We start from the raw sequence: 17,581 nt of genomic DNA, 5'->3' as shown, positions 1-17,581 counted from the left end.
TTCTCACCCTGTATTTTCTTCTGATGTATTTTTTTTTTCTTTTCTTTTTGATTGACCAGGATTTTCTTAGAAACTTACATTAAAGCCAGGAGCCATTAAGGAGCCTTTATTTTTGTCAGGCTGTCAGTGCAGCCAAGTTAGGAAATAATGGGCAACATTAAATATTTGACCTCACTTACTGAAAGCCAGGGGCATTTTATACACAACGGGGGGTGGAAGTACTCACAATAACAATTAAGCTTCACCAGAACACTGACTAGCAGTTTAGTACCAGCTGCAGAGCCGTGCACAGATTTAACGTTAAGGAGAGAATACAGGCCTGGTGAATGCTCTTAGATTGAGATACTAGCATTAGCAGTTTCTCATATAAAGTACAGGTGTATATATGTGTGTGTGTGTGTGTGTGTATATATATATATATATATATATGTAGGTGTCCAGTTTATCTACAGAAGACAGCGGTCATCCTGTTAAGATCAGAGGTTAAAGCAATGTTTTAAATGTTTTATTATCACAATTGTGACATTCATTCATCAACACTGATTTACTACATTTCAGACATTCTTCATAACTCAGTCGTTGAGAAGTAAACAGTCACTCAGAGTGGTTTCATGCGCTTTAACAGAGAAAGGTGCTGGCTCAGATTTCTTAACAGTGGTTGTGATAGGAACCAGGAGTCAAGATGGGTACAAAGCAAGTATAACCACTTTATTTGCTATCCAACACCTACACGTGCCTTCTGAGTTATATATGGAATGCCAGTCATGATAAAAGAGTGATAAACCAGTTTTCCTTGGGGGCTATTTTGCCTAACAACACCCTGCATGTGTCTCTTTACCATTTTTTTTATATATATAAAATGTTTTGGGGTAGAAATGAAGGTTCTGTTCAGGTACATTTTTCATTCATCAAGTACAAACAATGTAAATGTTCCCCCAAAGGTTCTGCAGTGGTTTTAAGGTCTGATTATGAACCTTAAATGAGTTTTTCCAGGTGAAAAGTTCATATTTGTTCCTTTTCATAATTTCGTATGTTTTAAAACAGAGCAGTGGAATAAAAGCCTGGAGGCGAGGCGGGGGGTGTGGAGTCAGTCCAGCTTAGAACAGATCATTTCAGTGGATTATGGTTCAGTTATGTTCCCTGACTAAAGGTACTGAGACGTACCCTTGAGGGTACCACCTCAGTGATGACAGGGGTCCTGCCCCAGTGAGAGTATAGTACCTTTTTTTTCCTGAGAGTTTACCTTAAAACAATATTTCAGACATATCCAAAAAATGGATGTAATGCTTTTAGAGGCAACTCTTCAGACGTCTGGTTCCTATCACCACCAGTTTCTCTAGAACAGAGCATTTCACACCAAACCACTCTCAATTACTTTTTTTTTTCACTGTAATGATTTTATTAAGCAGAAAGTCACATTATTATGGAAGCATTTTGGCCATTATTTTGTTTTCAGGTACAGTCATTTTGAATATGTGAGCATTTTATGCCCTTTGCCTCTTGTTACTTGTGGCGCTGATGACAATATAAGATTTGGAAATAATGCATTTAGATGTTTCACCCTTTCCTACATCCAAAAGCAGCCTGCACTATGATACATTCTCTTAAAATAAAGGTGCCCAAAAGGGTACAATGTTTAATGGAAGGCTTTGTAAAATGTGTAAGACCAGGTCTCGGAGGAAGCCTGTGTTAGCCTTCACCATCCTAGCATTGGTAGAATCGTGTGCACTAGTGGATGGAATTGGAGACGACTAAATTGGAGAGAAAATCAGGGAAAAATGCAAAAAAAAAAAAAAAGAATGTGTAAGATGTGTTGGCGTTGTGTGAGTGTAAAGAACCTTTTTAAAAATGTGACATTTAAAGAACCTCCACATAATGTAAAGGTTCTATCTTCACTCTGACATCTCTTTTTCATACATGGGTCTTGAGGGAAACAAACGTAGCAACCCAAATGTTAAGAAGAGCCGTTTTGTTCTTATAGCAAAAATCAAGTCACCTTGGGAGCAATTTTTTGTCCATTTTACCATCTTAGCTGTTAATATGCCTCAATATGTGCTGATGTACTAGTATAGGCCAAAAAACATAACTGAAAATACAGACTTACTTTGCTGTGCTTTAAACTTTAGCTCAGCTATAGCTGCTTTTCTCACATCTCCAGCAGGAAACTTTCCCACAAAAGTAGAACAGTTTCTTGTAAAATGTCTCTCAATGTTCAACTTTTTATGACGCCAGAGTCAGCTTCTCATTCTCCTGTTTAAATTTTCTGTTCCACCTTAAATGGGCGACAGTAGGCGAGACTGCTGTCTGCGTTGCTATGATGACCAGCAGTCTGCATGCCAACTTTCAGGGTTAAAGGGTGAATTAGCAGTTTTACATTAACTCCAGCGCTTAAGACCATTTACTGTTAAACTGCGTTGAACGACCAGCAGAGCTTTATTTTACTGTAAAAGAGGATTATTTTATTTGACATCAAATCTAATTCTGCTGTGGAGCCACCAGAGCTGCTTGTTGCTTGTTTTTAGACATTATTTTATATTTCTGTGATAAGATTTTGGCCTAAAATGTATTTTCAAATATCCATTAATGTTGGGTAGGTATATGCAGTGCAGTTTATGGCAGAGTAGTCCTCTATTTTACAAGTATTACAATAAAACATTACATTGAAAAACTCACATGTAGCTTCACTGGTGGTTTTGGATAGTAAGTAAAAGCATTGTAGAAATTGTAACCCCGGGTTCCTATCAGCGCCACTGTAAAGAAATCTGAGTAACAATGAACCGTTTCACATCAAACTCCTCTGAATGACTTTGTCTACATATTAATGATTGAAATGAATTGAAATTCTCCTTAGAATTGCCCAGGTTTCTATCTGAAGAACACCCAAGGGGCGACACATGCATGAACAAACTCAGTACTGCAAATTTAGTGTTGCTGAAAACACCTAAAGCTCAATATAGCAGTTTGACTCATTCCTGCATCCAAATGCAGACCACACTATGATATATTGACTCCAGTATGAGCAGTCATCCTCTAGGTTACATCACCTCTGACCACTACAGATGAGAAAACTACTTGCATGGTTGATTTTCTGCTCTGAAATGTAAAAGTATTGATATTAAAATCCATTTAGAGAGAGGATATACAAACTAATTCTGGCTCTACCAATTTACCGTGATCTTTGTGGTGTGACAGTTCAGTAAAGGTCACTCCCGTTGCTGATTGTTTGCAGTTGTACTTTGGGTTTGATTCCCAGTTTCATTGATATGAGTTAAATTGGCCTGGTTTCTATCTGAAGTACACCTGGGTGCACAAAAATCAGTACGAACCCGGCGCCGCTGCAAATCTCCAGAACTGCCTGTAGGAGTTTGACCCATTCCTACATCAAAAAGCAAACTGCCCTGTGATAAACGGACTCCGGGATGAGCAACATACCTGAATGTTACATCACCTTAGTCCAGTACAAGCCAGAAAAATACACACACACATTTGATTTACTGCTGTGAAATGTAAAACATTTCCCTGAAAAGTTTGAGAAAAGTTATGCTAAAGTAGCTTTAGAGAAAGTGTACAAACTGATTTAATCCACATTCATAGCACAATGTTAAAGCTTTTCCCCAAGCGATATAACGATACACAAATTTATCAATACAGTATGTATTGTGTTTCCTTTACAATACTTTTTTACAAGTAAATGAGACTAGCCAAGCCTTGTTCTGGTGGATCCCATGAGCTGCATGGTATAGTAATACAAGTCATAGTCAAGCAAGTGTCTAGAGTACATGATACTAAAGGATGGCCAATTAACATTTTGGTCTGGTTGATGTCCACTCAGCTTTTACCTGCCAAGTTTTGTCAATAATTGCACACATTTTCTATCATACACACTCCAAAAAGATGGTTCTTCAAAGGTTCTTTAGTTCACTCAGAATGCTTTATCATGATTAAATGTTTCCTTGCATCATTAAAGGGTATTTCAGATTGATGGAGAATGTGTTTTATATGGTTCTGCATAGAACCTTTCTGAAAAGGGTTATGTATAGGTGTTGCTCATCACTGGAATTTGTTGAGGACAATAACTGGTCAATATGTCTTCTCCAGATCTCATCACTCTTTGTTTGGTCAGTGTATGAGACTGGGTCAGTCTGTGCTACTACAATAGCTGGAACCCATTTCTCGCCCTTGCTGTAGTTCCATGCTAGAACATTTTCACCTGTACAGAATTTTCTCTGCTTAACTTTTGCTCGTCTTTCCATCTGAGCTCTTTGCTGAGTTTGTACAGTTTCCTTGGTTCTTGGAGGTCTCAGAAGGTCTAACCTGGTACAAAGTTGTCGCTTCATCATGGCAAAGGCAGGGTGACCTTGGTGGTAGCATAAGGTGTACTTCTGTATGTCAGCAGAAATGAATTCAGTTGTCGGTTCAGAGATCCATTACCCAGAGATGAGCATAGAGCTTGTTTCAATGTCTGCACAAATCTTTCAGCTAACCCATTTGTTGCCGGGTGATATGGTGCTGATCGAAGGTGCTTGATTCCATTTGTTTTCAGGAATGATTGAAATTCCGCTGATACGAATTGTGATCCATTATCACTAACAAGTTGTTCTGGCAACCCGAAATGACTGAAAATGGATCTAAGCTCTTCAGTAGTCCGCTCAGATGATGTACTCTTCATGATTGCCACTTCTGGCCATTTACTATGAGCATCTATGGCCACAAGAAACATGTGATCTTCAAAAGGACCAGCGGAGTCTACATGAATTCTTTGCCATGGCTCATCTGGAAATTCCCATGGGTGTAGCGGCACTACTTGCGGCATGTTTCTGTGTTTCTGACCAGATGAACAAGCCTTGGCTCTCTCCTCGATAGCTGCATCTATCCCTGGCCACCAGAAGTAACTACGGGCAATCTCCTTCATTCTTACTACACCGTAATGCCCTGAGTGCAGCTCTTCTAAAATCTGGCTCCTTAGACGTAGCGGTATCACAACTCTGTGTCCCCACAGCAAACAACCTGATTGGACTGTCAGCTGGTTCCTCCTCACCAAGTAAGGCTTTAGACTTTCTGTAATTTCTCCTCAGATTTCAGCCTGTTGGTGTTCGACATGCTTGACTGGAAGGGGAAGCCTGGAAAGTCCATCTACATTACAATGTTGCTCAGACCGTCTGTATTTTATGTCATACTGATAAGCAGACAACAGTAAAGCCCATCGCTGCATGCGGCTGGCTGCAAGTGAAGGAATACCAGCTTGACTACCAAAAATGGCAACAAGCGGTCGATGGTCTGTTAGCAGCAAAAATTTCTTTCCAAAAAGAAATTGGTGAAATTTCTTCACACCAAGTACAATTTACTCAAGGTCCTCGATGCAAAGGCAATTGGTCTTTCTTCATCAGACGGTACTATGTGCGATATTACTGCACCCAATCCATAAGTGATGGGATGAAAAATGTTAGAGCCTCTGACTGTGTTAGGGCTACTTTCGCATCATTGAAATCCTTCTCGCATCTGATGGTCCACTTCCAAGGCCTTGACTTGACTAAGAACTCATGCAGTGGTCGAAATGTGTTTGCCAAGTTGGGTATAAACTTTGAGTAGTACATTAGCAGTCCTAGAAAGGATCTCAGTTGGCTCACATTTTGTGGCGAAGGTGCGTCCAGTACTGCTTTTACTTCTGATGGTGACTTGTGGAGACCTGCACTGTCAATGACGTGACCAAGGTAAATTAACATTTATCCTTCCTGACATTTATCCTTCGTTAGCATTTCTTGTGAGTCTGGGTCGACATGCGTCTGTAAATAGGCCTGACACTGGTCTATCTTACTGAATTTCTGTCCTCCAGAAAGGCCTGTCAGTTTGATCTTTTCAAGCCATGTGCATCCTAACAAAGCTGGATACTGACCTTTCACGATGTATAGTGGCAGCTTAATCTTCTGTTTGTTGAGCTCCACCATCACATCCATAACTCCTTTCACTGGTAGTCTCAGCTGTGTATGTTTTCAGGCTCAGTTTTGCAGGGTTTAGCTTCAGATGCTCAAGCTGCTCTTGGTGAACCACTTCTGATATGAGTGACACTGCAGCAACACTGCAGTGTGCACTTGCATCCGCATTGGTTTTCTCTCCAGCAACGGTGTCACCCAGTAGCCTTCTGTGTTACTTGACATCACATGAAGATATTCCTCATCAGATTCACCACTTTGTTTGTCAGACATGTGTTCCATTTGATTCACCTGCTTTTTATTCGGTTTTCTGAACTGTGTTTTTCTGTTGACTGTAGTTTTGTTTGGATTTGGCTTTTTGTTCCTGCAGGCATGTTCAGTGTGACCTCTTAACCCACAACTCCTACAGTCCATGTCCTTACACCAGCATTCTTGTGCTTGATGGCCACTTTTTCCACAATGATAAGATGGTTTATTTAGTTTGGGCTTTTCTGTTTGCACTCTGTGTATTTGGGACGATGCGCGCAGGTGTTGTGCCTCTCTGGCTGCCATCTCCATGGATGTGCTCACTTCGGTTGCTCTTTCCAGTGTTAAGTTGCTCTCAGTCAGCAGACGTTTTTCAATCGCAAACCACACACCAACCTGCCTCTAATGGTGTCATTGAGGGTTCGTCCAAACTCACAATGTTCAGATAACTGTTTTAAAACTGCTACGAACTGTGATATTGACTCTCCCTCCTCCTGGTTTCGCTTTCTGCGATAATGAGTGGTTTTGGTGAAAAGCGTTTCTTCAGTGTAGTGATAATTTGTTCATAGGAGCAGTTTAGCAGGCTGCACCAGGCTGCGCAGGAGGTTGTATGTTTTACCTCCCATTACACTGAGGAACATGGGCACCACCACATCAGGGTTTATTTTGCTGGACTCAAAACGTTGAGTATATGAGCTCCACTGCTCCGTGGACTCATCAAAAGGTCCAATATGTCCAACTAGACTTGCCATGTTTTCTTTCTCACTAGTTTTAGTCTCAGTCGTGTTCCGGGTATATTTGTACGTGCATCGTTTTCTTTCTACTCAGACTTTTGTCTCCTTCTCTCGACATTTTGTTGTGGAATGTCTTTACTCTCTCTTTCTCCGGCTCTCACAAACATGTGCGGACAGCCCATCCGTCGCTGAGATACTTGCCCTGCACGGTGCAGAAACCATGCTTAAACTCCTTGTTTTGGACTTTTACATGTCTACACTTAACACATCCCTCCTTCGTCGCAGTTTTGAAAGTATCACGCACAACTCAATGAAGAGACAGAGGCAGAGTGGAGTAGTTTGCATCCTCCTCTGGTTGACACCGGATAGCAAACGTTGTTAGTGTGCAGTATTATAGCATTATAGTACAATGCGGGGAAAACAGGAGGGGCAGTGGTTAATTAGATTAGTTTATGATTGTCAATTATCAATCAATGTCTACGTTTGAAAATGATCAAGAGTACAATATTCATCCTTCCCCTAACTCTACCTGTGCCAGACTGATGAGAGCAGACTTTGGTAACGTTTTGAGGAGACGGCTGAATGATTTTCCTGTTTATTCTCACTATCAAATGATCTCCCTTCGCTGGTTCAGCTCTTCAGCTTCTTTTTTTCACAATACTGGACAGCTGGGATGCTAGAAAAGACTCGTCAAAAGACTGTGGCATTTTGTGGTGCACTTAGGGGTCTGGCACTTGATGACATTATCCTTACCTGAAAAAGTGGAAAATGGCTAAATAACACTGCTTATACTGCAAGGAGAGAATTGCCAACCGAAGTCAGACGAAGCTCAAGCTCAAACGGACATACAGTAGTCATTAGTATTAGTACTACTGTTATCTGGAAGGGTACTGCCTTCCTTCATTTTTAACGTTTGCGGTATAAGTATATGGGCGACAACACCATTTCATTTCTCGGTTTCTACAATGGGTATCAGTCAGTCAGTCGGTCAGTCAGTGAGTCAGTAAGAGACAGTGACTCTCATTGCCTGGCTCATTGGGCAGTCACGCAAAAAGATATGCCAACAGTGCCAATGGCAAAAAAGACTGTAGCATCTGGTGAAAGCATAATTAACAAAAAGAAAAGTAATGTGTAACTGGTTTTGTGTTCAGATTATACTTTTGTTTATTTTTTAAATAACAGTGAACACCATTTCGGTATATGTCATTATCACTGATATCTCCCACGTTTTTTACAACGTGAAGTCTAATTGTATTCAATTCATAGCATGAATTTACTCCCATATTGAAAAAAAATTGAGTGTTATATGTGTATTATTACACATCTAAAGAGTATTAAGGGTGAGCAATTTTTCAAAATGTTATAATTCAGTGGTTAAGATGCAAAGTATCTTGATATGCAAAGTACCTCAGAGTGGTTGGATGTGAGATGCTTCATTCTAGAAAGTCAGAATTAGTCATAATGGTGGTGATAGGACCCAGATGTCTGAAGAGCTTGCTCACTAAAAGTAATTATGAGAAATGGTTATACACGTCTAAGACATTGATTTACGATAGTTTTGAGCAGGATTTGGCCTAAAACTTATAAGAAAACCCAAAGAAAACATGTTTTCCAGATTTGCTGCTATTTTACCACCTGGTCATACTGATACTGGTCATACTAAATAATAAGCTGCTCTACAATTCGTTTTATATTGAGCCGCCCTGAATTACATAGTTTACATATCAACAACTGAATTATGCCGAAATGTACAACATTCAGTGGAATTCTCCATTAATTTGGAGCAAGTGTACAAACGAATTCTTGCTCTACCGATGTGCCGTGTACCTGTGTAGCATGACAGTTGGGTGAAGGTCAATCTTGTTGCTGGAGTGGACCCTCTGATTGATTTCCAGGTTCTTGGGTACGAGTTTTAAAGCAGCTCTGCAGGGGGGCTGTATTGCAGGAGGAACATTGCCTTCCCCTGAATTACACACACTCTAACACAGTGTTACAGATGGGCGAAAAGATTGACCGCTCTGCTACCCTGTTCTTTACCCTCCACCTCAAAACGTGTTGCGTTTTCCAATTTTTTGGTCCACTTTCTGATCAGTACCTTTAGGTGCACTATTACTCATCCAGTCTGAAGCAGGACTCTCAGAGCAGCCTTTATACTGAACATTACCATGGGTTCAGTGTCCAGATTGTATCTGAATAGCCTTTGGATGGATTTCATTTACATTTTTTTCCCATTTACACTCAGATTTACTTGGTCCTCTCTGCAAACAACTGTGGTCCCCTTGACTCACTTTGTAAGAACCTTGTGCTCATCAATAACAGGACGGGACAAAACTTTCTTCAGATAAGAGATTATTTTATTCAGGTATAGTGATGAGGGGCACCGACTAGCTGCATATCTGGATTCGAGAGCCCTAAAAATCCAAAGAACTAGCATGTAACCGTGGTATGTTAATGGACTCGGATCTCGGTTTTAGCAGTAATATCAACTCTGCTGAAAAACCCACAGAAACCATTAAGTGTTTCTGTTGGTTCCTGATTGTTTTGCAATGTGTTTTGGCTTTTTAATGGGCTGATATCACAGTATAAAGGATCCTGATGGTTTAATACTAAATGTATTCAATGGTTTTCCAATGGGATCTAATGGAGTTCTACAGGAAACTAGTGACCTCTATTGGAAACCATTGAGCCAATTCTAATTAGAAAAGAAAAATTAGGTTTTAATTCTAATAGATTCTAATGGTCCTTATTCAGCAGGGAAAGCGGTTACTAATCAGAATTTTATCACCATAAGAACATCAAATAGATGTTAGACTAAACTAAACCTGGAGAAAGTCACCCTTCTAATTATAAACTAGATTCCTTGTTAGAAAAAGACTCCTTGTTGAGAATGTGTTTGCTAAGTTGGCATCATAAGGCTTTATGTCACGCCTACTGGCCGTTCCTCCACCCAGAGATCAGCTTCTCAGGAGTATTGTGAGGCTGACTCCTCCCAACACACACACCTGCCTACAATCCACTCATCAGCACCCTTTATAACCTGGAATCTCACTCTGCCTCCTTGCGAGGTATTGCTACTCTCTGCGTCTCTACCGAGCTACCTTCACTGTGTTTTGGTTATTCCTGTTGTTTCTTGGACTCTTTGCTGTTAACTCGCTGTTTCTGATCTACAGACTTTGTTTATGAAAGACTCTGCTTGTGCATCCGACAACCCTGTCTGAGTGTTACACTTTACCTGTATCAGCCAATCAGTGTGGCTGATGAATGTAGGAAAACCAATCAGAATGAAGATTTCAACCATGTCTCCGAGCTGGGCAGAAATCTGTTTAGAGGGCTTATGCTGTGTTCTTCACTTCTGGCAACTCTAAATTTTCCACTTGGATTCTCCTTCTTCCCACCCAAAAGTGTTCATGCAACTTCTCCATCTCCAGTTGAATTAAAGAGCTGTTTGGTTCAGTGCTTCATTGTTTGGATGCAGGCGATGGCAACTAGCGTGCGGTTTGATCAGAAATCTTGAGCAGAAGGTCTTAACCATACACAAGTACTCACTGTGTTTATTGACACTACACAAATAGCATATCATACACAATCAGAAACTCAAGAGTCTTTTTATAACGCTTAAAACACACTATGACTTTTTGTTCTGTGGGCACCGCGACGTTGAAATGATGCCTCAGATCTGCAACTCCGCAGCTCTTCAGAAACTCTGAGTGAGAATTAGAAGTTTGAATGATTTTATCTTACTTGGAAGTCGGAAACATCCCAGTTCTTATCTGGTCATGAGCGCAGCTTTAGTAACTTGGCTATGAAAACATTTAGGCCTTTACAATATACGCTCACATTACAAGCCTCATTGCTCGAATCCGATTTTTTGCTCAAATCCGCTCTCTCTGGTACGACGTTTCACACTCGTTTAGGTAAGTGACTCAAATCTGTCATCAATGTGAACGAACCGGCTCCTGAAATGACCCTCATGATCTCCTCCTACTCAGTAACGTCACGTGACTGAATCGCTGCATCATCAGCACAAACTAACGAGCAGAACGAGCTTCGCTGAGAAGATCATTAACTCTGATCAGCTCTCAGCTTCATTATTAGAGCCAGACGAAGGAGGAAAAGGTGAGATGAGCTGCTTTTCCATTGTTTACAGGCTTTAACTTCCATTTGGCGCTGTTGCTATAGTAACGCTGAATGATGCTGCACGCACAGTGGAAAAAAAGCACATGAATTCTGATCTGAGCGTCACATTATGGTCACGTGGCCACGAATCGGATACGTATCCGATCTAGTACCACATATGAACGTGGCTCAGGTCGGATTTGAAAAGATCAGATTTGTGTCCACACGGCCCTGAAAACACCAGATCTGATTCACATTATGGCGAAAAATCAAAGTTGTGCCACTTCAGTCTGATAATGTGAACACAGCCTTAAAGTTTAAAAAAAACAATTGTACGCAGTTTAAACGCAGTCATTTAAAAAATAATAATAATAAAACAATGAAATGTATTAAATGTTGTGATCTAAATAATCCCAATTAAGTCTTTCCCTGTGAGCATTTTACAGGACTAATTTACCTCAAATAATTAGGAGGATTAAATTGGCCAGACTTGAATCTGAACTACACCGAAAGACAGATCCTTGCACTGCAGTGGAAACTTAGAGCAGCTGAAAATATCCTGATTAGTGTTGTATTTATCAACAAGCAAGTGAAGGCTGCCACAGCCTATTTCTGGTAGCTCTATTTAGGACATGGCCCAACCCACCACCCCCAGCTTTAAAGAAACCACGGAGGGGAAGAGGAAATAGAGGCTTACATGTGTCGTTTAACTGTTGACCAATGCAGTAATCTATCTTGAAAGCTAACAGGATGTATTCCACACAAGCAGACGTCTAGTCTGCGCTCTTATTGCAGAATATTTTAATATTATCTGAAGAAATTGCGCGGCGTATTGCAATAGTGTAGTTCACGAATGACTTCACATATGTCTTTTTCTTCTTTTCATCTTCTGAAGTGTATATTAGTCATGTGATTTGGGACGCAGCCCAGTGAGGCCTAAATGTAGCTGTACTACAATACGATCTGATCCTTTTGAGGCTATATGGTTGAAGAAGTACATTCAGTAGAGAAGACATACACACGTAAACGCACAATTAGCACCTGTAAGTGTAATTTTTGAACCCATATATACTCAAATTAGAGCAGGCGCTCATTTTTTAAATTGCTTTTACATTAGCACGTTTTGTGTTAGACCTATAATGGTTACGTTTGCGTCACAGCAAAGTTTCAGTTCATCCGTGAACTCTGTGAAGTGTAATTACTAGTGTAATTGTTGTCGTTACACAAAACCAGTTTGTCTCCTCTCATCGATTCCGCTTTTTAGGGTTGGGCTTCCCTGACACCTGATTTACACTTTTTTTTTTTTGTTTTGTTTTTTTACTCTCCTGTTTTATAGGGTTTATTGAAAATACACATCTTTTGAAATCATCTGTCACATGACTGTCTTGACTGTATATGAGGTAATAATTAATTTTCCCGTTCAAAGGAAGCCTCGGATAGACTGGCTTTCAAGTTATTTTCTTCAAAGGCCTTTTTTCCTCTTTTGACTTCAAAACTCAGAGCTTCACAATGAATATATTACAACTGGATCAGAAGCAGTCAAGGCCAACCACAGTACATTTCACCAGCCTTCTTACAACTAATCTAACAGAACAGCTCTCAGCCCTGGACCTGGGATCTCTAACACATCCATTTCAACACGGGTTCTTAATTAGCTGACTAGTAAGCAGGAGAACACCAAAAATGCAAGGGGTCTTCCAGGACCACTGTTGCTTGAGATGGTCTCCTGTACGGCTGTATGAGGCCAAATTGGGCCATAAGTTCTTGGTTTAGCTGTCAAATAAAGCAGCATGGTAAAAAAAAACATATATGTGCACTACGTACATCAATCAGGCAGAACATTATGACCACCTCCTTGTTTCTATGCTCATTGTCCATCTTATCAGCACCACTTAGTGTATAGCTGTACTTTGTAGTTCTACAGTTACAGACTGTAGTCCATCTGTTTCTCTGATACTCTGCTACCCTGTTCTTCAGTGGTCAGGACCCCCATGGACCCCCGCAGAGCAGGTATTTGGGTGGTGGATCATTCTCAGCACTGCAGTAACACTGCTGTGGTGGTGCTGTGTTAGCATGTGTTGTGCTGGTCTGAGTGGATCAGACATAACAATGCTGCTGGAGTTTTTAAACACTCACTGTCCACTCTGTTAGACACTCCTACCTTGTAGGTGTAAAGTCAGAGCCGACAGCTCATCTGCTGCTGCACAGATTTTGTTAGTCATCCTCTAGTCCTTCATCCGTGGTCACAGAAAGCTGCCCACAGGACGCTGTTGGCTGGATATTTTTGGTTGGTGGACTCAGTGGACACCAATTCTCAGTCCAGCAGTGACACTGAGGTGTTTAAAACCTCCAGCAACACTGCTGTGTCTGATCCACTCGTATGGGCGCCAAACCCAGTGTTATTCACACAAGAGGCCACTCACAGCATAGAGTTTTTCAATTGGAACACACATGCCCTGCGCTAGCTTAGCCTTGGTGTGCTATTCAGCTAACCATAAAAACTTTGCAATTCAAATGATTTTTGAGAAATTTAAACAGAACATACTGAAAAATGTGTGAATTGTTTGGTGCAGCTATAAACTGTATTGCCGTTCTTTTTGTTGTTGTTAGCCATGTAGCCTTTAGTTTGCTAATGACCAAGAGAGCAAAGTGAATAACGATGTCTTAGCTGGAAAAACCAGCATTGATCTACATTGGTAGTTACCTGCAAAGCAATCTTGTGTTTTGGATTGTCAGTAGCAATGGACTCGGTGATGCTGATTACCACCCAAACCAGCATATATTGTGTGTTGAATGCTGGTATACTGGTCAACTAGCATACCAGCAGCCATCTAAACCAATACCAGCTCACCTTAAACCAGAATTAAGCCAGCTTAGACCAGTTTTGAATGCATTCTAAGCTGTTTTTCATCAGCAGTCATGAATAATAGATACAGTAGTTTGCAGTTCTGGTGCTGAAGCCCACAATTGCATTCACTCAATCCATTCCTTCTTGTTCCATCAATTTCTGACTTATAAAAAATACAGCATTAAAATGTACCTAGACCTCAGAGGATAAGCTATAGATTCTAAATGTACCCCAGCAAGGTGAAGCATCAAGGAAGAGGTGTCTAATAAAGTGGCCAGTATATGGGCAATGGGCAAACCCCTGGCAACACAGTGCCATGCCTCTACTATGTCAGTGTCACTGTTGTGCTCAGAAGGGTCTACCAATCAAACAATATCTCATCAATGGGGGTCCTATGGTGATCAGTATCCAATGATAGACTGGGTAAAGATGGGCTACAGTAACTATAAACCTATTCGAAGTGTTCGAATAACATGGCCAATGAGTGTAAATATAAGGTAGGTTTCCTAATGTCATAGTTTTTGCTCTTCTCAATGTAGGACAGTTTCCCTGTACCTGATTTTACCTTTGTGCTCCAATATCCAGGTGAGGTACAGGGCACAGCAGGGGATGACCCGTCTGGCCGTGGGGAAGATGTTGGCTGTGTGGCTGCTGGCTTTTCTCCTATATGGTCCGGCCATCATCTTCTGGGAGCAGGTGGCTGGGAAGAGCATCGTTCCGGCAGACGAGTGCTACGCTGAATTCTACTGCACATGGTACTTCCTGCTGAGCGCCTCCACCTTCGAGTTCTTCTCACCCTTCATCTCCGTGGCCTTCTTCAACCTCAGCATCTACCTCAACATCCAGCGGAGGAACCGGAGTCGGGCGGCCCGCCGGTGCGTTGAGAGAGAGGACGGCTGGCGGGTGGCGGATGGTGCCCCGTCGTCTTCCTCTGCTGTCTTCTTTGTCAAAACACGCAAGGTTTCCTCCAGCGAGCCGGCAGCCGTGTCTGCCGTCATCAAAGAAGATGAGGAAATCTCACCTTCTTCAAGTGGAGGAGACCCCAGCAGTAGCCACTCTGTTTCTCTGTCCATGAAGACCATCAACAAGAAGAAAGGTGCTTTGGGTTGCTGGTTAAGGACGCGCATGATCCAAGCACCTCCAAGTCCCTCCAACTCTTGCACCCCTTGCAGGACTGGAGGGCATTCCCGCCTATCCCGAGACAAGAAGATCGCCAAGTCCCTGGCAGTGATTGTGTGCGTTTTTGGGGTGTGCTGGGCTCCGTACACCCTGCTGATGATCATCCGTGCGGCCTGCAGTGGCACGTGTGTAGAATACCACTGGTACGAAGTCACCTTCTGGCTTCTCTGGCTGAACTCAGCCATCAACCCTTTTTTGTACCCGCTGTGCCACAGCAGCTTCCGCAGGGCCTTTGCCAAGATCCTTTGCCCGAAACGGCAGTCTGTGGGGCCGCACGAGGAGAACCCATCCTGCCAGTGACAGAGTGAGTCCAGCAGATGATGTTTTGCACAGTTCTCAGTAATTATGTGTCAAAGCTGAGAGCAACAACCCGTAAGATGAGAAACGCCCCTAGAGAGGAATTACTTCTGAGAAAAATCAATACAACAAGGGCAGCTTAATTGTGGGGAGCGATAACAGGTTTTCATTTCTCCTCGAGAAAGCAAAGAAACCTTATTATAAATTTGTAGCACAATTTCCTCGCTCTTTTCTTTGTTTCTTTCCAAACTAGAGTATCAGGATTGACCATCACTTTGTGAAAAACACAACTGCCCAGTGACCCTTTCAACGAATATTACAGCTGGAAATCAGTGACAAAAGAGATACATCCCTGTTTTTGCATGTACAGGGCTTTCCATCAGCTGTTTGGTTGTGGATTCTGCTTTGTGGACTGGAGATGCACTGAGCTGGAGAAAGGTCTAAGCTCCTAGATTAGACTTTGCATCATGATGCAGAGGAATGCAGGAAAATAATGCACGGCTGTCTCTCCAGCTCTCTGTCTCGAAGCCCAGCATGGCTTTGGAGAGACTTTATCAGCTGCCCTCCATGGTTCCCTGAATGTAGTCTGGTGTTGTTCTTCAATGTGAGACAAACTGGTGTTAGTTTTGTCATCCGTAAGGAATGTGACTCGTGTTTTCACAAGTTTGAATTACAAAACAGAAAGCGTGAACAGCCCAACTCGAACTTCAGCAGTGTTCTCTTGTTTAAATCTCAGTCATGGTTTAGAAAATACATTAACACTCCACCAGAACAGGCCTTAATAAACAACATAATCATTATCTAATAGTTTGTAGCCTTTCTGAGTCTGATTTGCTCACAGCGGTAATGATGGGAACCGGACGTCTGAAGTATTTAATGCCTCTAAAAGCTCTTTCGCAGGAAGCTATTACATGAAATGGCTTCGACTACTGTGTCCGATGCCTGAGACATTATTTTATGCTAGTTTTAAGATAAGACTTTGGATTAAAAAGTGTTTTTTAAAATCCAGAGAGATGGATGCCAGCAATTCTAAGGCAAACTTGTACCTCAAGATAACATTATTTTTCATATTTATTACTATTTAACCATTTTCAACATTACAGGTATAAACTCAGAAGACTTGTGTAGGTTCACTGGCTGTTTTGGACAGTAAAAAAATGTCTATATTTATGTTGTAGACAGTGCGACCCCTGGTTCCTATCACCACCATTGTAAGGAAATCAGAGTCTGTGAGCTTCTCTACAACGAACCATTTCACACCAGAAGACTCTGAATGACTCTGTTTACATCTCACCAATTGAATTATGCACAAAATTGGAACAATCTGTGGATTTCCCCTTTAAGTAGCTACTCAGTACCTATTCCTATTGCTCAGTTAATCATTTCTAAGTGGTTAATATGTTCTTCTTGCACATTGACAATTATTCACCAGACCCATATTATAAATTTAGACTTTACAATATATTTATAAAAGTATATCATATTATTTATAACACTTAAATATAATTATAATATAATTTCTAACCAGCACTTGCATTGGATTAATGTATGTCACTGATTTTGAAGTTTATAGAGGCCTGTTATGACAATTTATACACAAAAATACAACAAATCACAATTACAGCATAAGTAGATCCACAAATGGTGTGATTGTGTTGGTGGCACATAAATCACATATCATAAATATGTGCTTGAGTCATGTTATGTAAGGAATAACTACTCGTTCTTAGAATTTGGAAACAATACCTTATAGGATTTTTTTTTTTTTAATGATTGTACATACAGTTATATTACCCTTTGTTAGATGACTTTGGTTCACGACTTGTTTATCAATGATTCCTGACCATTTCAATGCCTTTTGACCATTTGTGACCATTTTAAATGCCATTCAGTAAAATTAAATGCCGTTGTAACTAATTAGTCCTAACTGTCCAACTCGCTGGTTTCCAGTTCTCCCAATAACAAGCATCGCACAAGACTGAGGACTCCAGAATGGAAACATATCAGGGAACAACTTGCCTTTTAAATGTCAGCTGCTAATTCATGCATTACACAGACGGCGAAAGTGCATTTCTTTAAGCGCGCCACAAAATTGAGTCTTACCACTCCAGATTTGTCTCTCCGGTGTCACGGCTAAACTTGCCAGAGTGGTTTTACTGAAGTAAAGGCAATTTTGCAGATGGGTTCGAGAGTACTCAGAGCTTAACAGCTCAATTTCAAGCTGAATTTAA

The 17,581-nt window shown here is 41.1% G+C and overlaps 1 protein-coding gene across 1 annotated transcript in view; it reads left to right on the top strand.

Moving 5' to 3' along the window:
* LOC108424938 (histamine H3 receptor) overlaps nt 1–17,267 on the top strand; it is a 42,940-nt gene extending 25,673 nt beyond the window's left edge. Inside the window, exon 3 of the mRNA XM_017693265.2 lies at nt 14,460–17,267. Within this exon, the coding sequence (XP_017548754.2) occupies nt 14,460–15,353 (894 nt within the window). The 3' untranslated portion in view covers nt 15,354–17,267. The remainder of the gene's footprint in view (nt 1–14,459) is intronic.
* The last annotated feature ends 314 nt before the right edge of the window (nt 17,268–17,581 follow it).

This window comes from Pygocentrus nattereri, chromosome 15 (assembly GCF_015220715.1).
Source record: "Pygocentrus nattereri isolate fPygNat1 chromosome 15, fPygNat1.pri, whole genome shotgun sequence".
Lineage (NCBI taxonomy): Eukaryota > Metazoa > Chordata > Actinopteri > Characiformes > Serrasalmidae > Pygocentrus > Pygocentrus nattereri.
This window is presented reverse-complemented; position numbering and strand designations above follow the sequence as displayed.